Here is a 6,363-nt window from a genome sequence, read left to right as displayed (position 1 = left end):
TTATGTTAATTCAGGCTTAGTGGTTAATTTAGACCATACGCAGGCCATTTAGGGGCGGTTTCGCGGACACAGATTAAGCATAATCCTAGACTAAATAGCACTGAAATTGCATTTCTCAGAGATGGTGTAAAATAGTCTCAGATTTGCCATAGTCTAGATTTTAAAAGTCTGATTTCCAGAAGGACGATTAGAGTTAATTTAGATCTAAGTGAAGGCTTGGTTGACCTTGGGAATGGAGGAAAATGGATTACCTGGACTATTTCAATGATGATCAAAGAGTACCACAAAGGCCAGACAGAAGGGGGGTTATAGACAGGAGCAACCCACTGAATGATTTTGATTAAATCAATTTCCGTGACCATTTCCGTATGTACAAAGAAAATGCAGCTGACATAATTTGTTTGCTTGAGCCAAGGCTTTCATCTGACTCTCTTGTGTGGTGTAAGTGAACCGACTGTATGCAGAAATGGTCCACAAAGTCTGCAATGCTATATGTGAACTGAAAGACAATTACATCAAATTCCCTGATGTTGCTGCCCAAGCCAACTACAAGGTAGAGTTCTATGAATATGGGAACTTCCCTGGAGTCATTGGCTGTATAGATGGATGTCATATTCCAATCAAGTGTCCCTCTACAGCAGATGCTGAGGAGTACAGGAATCTTAAAAACTGGTTCTCAATAAATGTACAAAGTGTGTGCACTCCCAACATTCTCCAACATTGTTGCACTTTGGAAAGGTAACACTCAAGACTCAAGGATTTTCCAAAACTCCTCTGTCTGCTCAGCTTGAAGGAGGACAACATAGTGGAATCATACTTGGTGACAGTGGGTATACACAGACCAACTTCTTGTTCACCCCCTATCTTCATGCAATAGGACCTGAGCAACAACGGTACAACCAAGCTCATATCTGTACCAGAGGTGTACAGTCGTGGTCAAAAGTTAAAAGTCTTCACAAAGTTCGCTGCTTCAGTGTTATGAGATATTTTTCTCAGATGTTACTATGGTATACTGAAGTATAATTACAAGCATTCCATAAGTTTCAAAGGCTTTTATTGACAATTACATGAAGTTTATACAAAGAGTCAATATTTGCAGTGTAGACCCTTATTTTTCAAGACCTCTGCAATCCGCCCTGGCATACTCTCAATTAACTTCTGGGCCACATCCTGACTGATGGCAGCCAATTCTTGCATAATCAATGCTTGGAGTTTGTCAGAATTTGTGGGGTTTTGTTTGTCCACCTGCCTCTTGAGGATCGACCACAAGTTCTCAATGGGATTAAGGTCTGGGGAGTTTCCTGGCCATGGACCCAAAATGTCGATGTTTTGTTCCCCGAGCCACTTAGTTATCACTTTTGCCTTATGGCAAGGTGCTCCATCATGCTGGAAAAGGCATTGGTCATCACCAAACTGTTCTTGGATGGTTGGGAGAAGTTGCTCTCTATGAGCAACAGCATTTGTCTTCTTTAAGTAGATTTTTATGTTTTTCCACAGGACCTTAGAAAGACAAGACAATATCGACATGATATTAGTAATCACAGTGCATTCGGAAAGTATTCAGACCCCTTGACTTTTTCCACAATTTGTTACGTTACAGCCTTATTCTAAAATGGATTCTGAATGCACTATATGTATGATATTATTTGTGTTACATTTCTGTCACACAAATGCATTTAGGCCCCACTGTGTTGTGTTACACTAGAAAACTAACATTTTAAAGTGACTCTGATTTGTAAAAGGGAACCAACAATAAATACAGTATCTTACCTGAAGTTGTTGTTGCGTCCTTTTGTTTACTTTTTCATTTGAGTTTAATTCATTACAAATGATAGTCCAGGCAATCTTTTTCTTGTTTTCTGTCGATGAATCATGCTGTTTGTTCTCGATAATTGGGTGGTTTGACACAATTCTCTCAGGAAGGTTTTTTCAGTCACTGAAATTCTTTGAACGTTTTCTTTTACCTCCGTTCATTGCTTGGTTTAGGAGACTTGCTCCAATTCCACACAATGCTTATGTATTAGTGTCCCATCCCTGGTTTTTTAAGCATCCTCAGGTCAGCACCAAGTGCACATCGTTAATCTAATAAGGCTTCACAAAGATGAACTGGTTAGTCCTTACCTTAGTTACCTTAGTCTGGGACTCCCTAGTCTAGCACTAATTAATCTGAAGTTAAGCAACGTCTCAGAAAGCCATTTTTTTTATTTGGATTAATTTAAGTAGAATTAAGTCCTGACTTAAATTAATTTCTGTCCGCGAAACCTCGCCATAAAGTTTAAACCTGTGTGGCTGGTAAACGTTTGAGTAGCCTATAGCCTACTAAATAAATAAAGCTTATAGTCTATTCGATTCTGGGAATTGGAAAGAAGGCTAATTAGAAGGTTATTTTACTATGCAATTAGCATTTTCAATGTACTGCTTTGCATTTAGCAGACACTTTTATCCAAAGCGACTTACAGTCCTGTGTGCGTATATTTTTACGTATGGGTGGTCCCGGGGATCGAACCCACTACCCTGGCGTTACAAGCGCCATGCTCTACCAATGCTCTACCAATTGAGCTTTTCTTTCAAAAACAAGGACATCTCCAAGTGACCCCAAACTTCCGAATGGTAGTGTACGTGTATACATTTGACGCACTGTAGGATGGTTTTCTAGAATGAGTCTAAAAAAAAACTCGGCCGAGTTCTGTGGTTCCGGTCTGCATTGCAGGGGGGAGGTATTATGAGGTTGCGCTGGGTGTGGGGTTGACATTCTGTGTGGAGAGCTGAGGAGCGACCTCGATGATTAGTGGTTTGTCGATGATGCGGGCGGTGTGGTTGCCCTTCTCCACAATGCCGATGATCCAGGCCTGGTGGCCTTCGCCGTATTTAGGAGATTTGATCTCAGCACAGAAATGAGCTGCCTGCTCCCTGGGAAGACAGATCAACAGATCCCCTGATGTCTCGGGGCAGGTGCCGTGCATGAACATGTTCCCGCAGGCCTTGGACACAGCGGCCATCTTGGCGAGCACAGGGAGGTTGTGAATGATGAACGAGACCTCGCTACGCTGTTGCCGTGCCAATGTCTGGGCGTGGCCCAGAATCTCGAAGTCAGTGATGTCAGTGGCGGCGTGAGCATTGAAGGTGTGCATCAGACCCGCCGCTGTCCTGTTGAGCCAGGCCATGTTCATCGTAGCTTCCTGATAAGCTAGCTCTACATCCTCTTGAGTCACCACCAGCTTGATCTTATTCCACTTGTCAGGAATGTCCAGCCACTGGTGTACTGCCACAGCCACCTGAGTCCCCAGAGGTTTGGTGAGAATCAACATATCTCCTGGCACTGCGTTGTCTGGCATGATGAACTCGTTGGGTTGACAGACGGTGGTGGCCACCCACCCCAGGACCACCCAGGGGTTAAGAACAGTCTGTCCCCCCATCACAGATGTGCCTGCTTCCTCCAATGCATCTTTGAACCCCTGGATGATTAGAGGCATCACCTTGTCCTGCTCCTTTTCTGACAGTTTGTTACTGATCCCCAGTAGCATCAACATATTGCCACATTCCGTCACTCCCATGGCGTACAGGTCACTTAGAACATTGGCACACGCAATTCGCCCCATCATATAGGGGTCGTCCACTATTGGGTAGATGTAGTCTGTCGTCTGGACTAGAGAAAGGCCCCCATGTCTGAGGGGGATGACACAGGTGTCCATACCAATGCCAAGTCTGGGCATGACGGCCCCAAGGAACTGTTCATCCTCTTGATAGTGGTTCTCCTGCAGGGCTTCTAGAAGCTTCTGTAGCACATCTTGGGGCACCTTGCAGCCCGTTCCTTTGAGCTCAGTGAAGCGTGTGAGTCTGAAGCTCTTGTCTAGCTCGTAGCTCTCTGGGTTAAATGACTCTCTGACAGACATGGCTGGAGACACTTTGGGACCTCAGTCAATAACCGGTTTTGCTTTAGCGGCGGGTCTTGTGAAAATAAGAAGATATTGTTCTTAATTCATGGCATGGTTTCCTTTTATCAGATTGTTGAACAGATTTAGACAGATTCATTAATGCGGGGAATGGGAAAAGCCTAATAGCCTAGTAGGGCCTACTCTGGAGTCATTGACATTTGTCAGTTATTTGTCAGGTCACGGATTGGCTCTCGGAACAATTCTATGCAGGTGGGTCGGCTATCGAGTGGGGTGCAGCTCCAAAAAACGGGCACGTGCAGGACTCTACCTCTCAGAGGGATAAAGAGAGGGCTGTACCCTTACAAAAAAAATAGTTAGTTGCTGCATCCATTTTTTGACTTATAAATTAATTATATGTACCCAGTGATTCGTGAAGAATATAAAGTCTAAATGCTTCATGAGCTTAGTTCAACTGTCGTACCCCATCAATTTTTTACTACAATGTTTGTAAACAAAGTAAATGTAATGGTTGGTCAGTCCTTGCATCCATAGCGTAGTCTATAGATTTGAGAGTGGTTGCATTTCTCCATCCCCATCCCTCAGCTTTTTATTGAAACTGTGGCGGGGACAACACTTTGTTAATGTTTTAATTAAAGATTGCCGCTTTACAGAATGACTGCCCCTAAAAAACAACTAATCCCTTTGAAAACGGCCTATGTGGCATCGATATGAGTCAGAAACATTTATTCTAGTGTCAAAATTGACTACAAAGTGTAAATAGGGATTTGGTCATGAAGTCAGTCTTGTCAAAAACGGAGTTTGGAACCTGAATGCGTCACAACCAGTAAATTAAGGTTGTGTTTGGATTACAATTATGTTAACAATCATGCCCCCTTTTGCCAAGCTCCACATGCAAATCATCCCTTTGTTTCCCTTCATTGAATGGGGCTCTGTTGTTTCATCGCCCCAACACGTTCATAGGATCACGGCCGTTTGAGACCTATACGGATTGACCATACCTCCGGTTCCGGTTCAACAATGCATGCTTCCAGCAGAATGCACAGCCAACTAAGGTTTGCATGCCCTGCAGAAGGACCCTACCGTGCAGAACAGGTGGTTGGAGTTTGTTGGTCCCCAATGGTGGAGAATATACCAGTAGCTTGACCATAGACTGCTGTTATGTATCTGGTTATGTATATTTTGAGCATAGTTTATGTTAGCTAGCTAGCTAGCTAGCTACCTAACTAGCTAGCTAGCTACCTAACTACCTTGCAAGCTACTTAACTAGCAAGCTAGCTAATGTTAGCCTAGCTCAGTACAACTCAGATTTGGCTTGGAAACACGATAACATTTAAAAAGAAGGCAAATAATTAGTAGGAAAACCTTTTGTTTCCAGATTGACTTTAGATGCGGTATAACTTTAGTCAGCTAACTAAGATTGAGGGGACCACCGTATTTTAGCTAGCTAGTTAACATTAGCATTGCTAATGTCAGCGGTCAACAGTTTTCACAGGCTCATCATTTGTACAGATACAGAAGGTAACCCACTTCATTACTTTGATACATTTGATAACCCAATTGTGAAACATAATTTATGTAAACTGACATTATTTGTTGCTTATTTTCTACTTCTTAGATGCATATAATGTCCAGGGCATAACCTAGCTTGGTGGAACCAGACTGATCGCTGTGTTCACCATTCTATTTCACTTAATATTTTATGATATCTGATGTGAAATAGAAAGCTGAATGCAGCGATCAGTTTGGTTCCACCATGCTAATCATAACCACCATTGATAATGTAATCAGTGCTCTGTCTGTGTGTGAATGAGTGAGACCTCATCTCCAGCCTCATCTCTTGCCTGCTCACCAACGGTCGTCGATGGGGAGAACAGAATTAGGTAGTTTAGTCTGACCTTTTCAAAGTTCACCATAGTATCTGTTTGTGTATCATATATCATATATTCTAACTGCCATTGGTAATAGAACAGTGACTATGTGTGTATGTGTTCACAGATACAGTAACCTTTTGGAGCCAGCACTTGGGAGACTGGAAAGATGATGTGATGGAGTCCAGACTGACAGACATATCTGTATTGGCTGTGAATGACAATAAAAGATGAAAGACAAGTGTAATATTTGCACATTGCACACCTTATGTTTTTTTACCCCATATGTAACTCTGTGTTGTTGTTTTTATCGCACTGCTTTGCTTTATCTTGGCCAGGTCGCAGTTGTAAATGAGAACTTGTTCTCAACTGGCTTACCTGGTTAAATAAAGGTGAAATATATATATTTTTTTAATTGTTATATTAGCAGAACACTGTTTCTACAATATTATGTGAAGGATTGTTTATTCTACATGGAACTGTTACACTTGAAAGTTAACAAAACATTTTGTTTAGAATATCTACATAAGTTCAGCAATTGCATTCTTCTCATATTACTCTGTAGGCTACTCCATACAAGAAGAGTGCCATCCTCCTGC

At 42.3% G+C, this 6,363-nt stretch overlaps 1 protein-coding gene and 1 pseudogene across 3 annotated transcripts; one reads left to right on the top strand and one right to left on the bottom strand.

Moving 5' to 3' along the window:
- The first annotated feature begins 242 nt into the window (after window positions 1–242).
- LOC311138840 (putative nuclease HARBI1) lies at window positions 243–1,505 on the top strand (annotated as a pseudogene). The gene is made up of 2 exons: window positions 243–922; window positions 1,498–1,505. The product of its transcript is annotated as a putative nuclease HARBI1 (transcript).
- A 1,215-nt stretch (window positions 1,506–2,720) lies between these two features.
- Window positions 2,721–3,939, bottom strand: LOC311138110 (selenide, water dikinase 1-like; the record flags this gene model as incomplete). 2 transcript variants are annotated; one of them, XM_084172774.1, is made up of 2 exons in its annotated part: window positions 3,137–3,939; window positions 2,721–2,935 (listed from the first exon to the last, which is right to left on the bottom strand). In XM_084172774.1, exons 1-2 carry the CDS (start codon window positions 3,891–3,893, stop codon window positions 2,721–2,723), a joined length of 972 nt encoding a protein of 323 aa, XP_084028900.1. In that variant the 5' UTR covers window positions 3,894–3,939. The 2 variants fall into 2 exon arrangements, with proteins under 2 accessions (XP_084028900.1, XP_084028899.1); XM_084172773.1 differs by having other exon boundaries at window positions 2,721–3,939.
- Window positions 3,940–6,363: the final 2,424 nt, after the last annotated feature.

The sequence above is a fragment of the Coregonus lavaretus genome (genome assembly GCF_964263955.1).
Source record: "Coregonus lavaretus genome assembly, chromosome: 12".
Classification (NCBI taxonomy): Eukaryota; Metazoa; Chordata; class Actinopteri; order Salmoniformes; family Salmonidae; genus Coregonus; species Coregonus lavaretus.
Note: the sequence above shows the minus strand (reverse complement) of the source record. Positions and strands in the feature narration are given on the sequence as shown.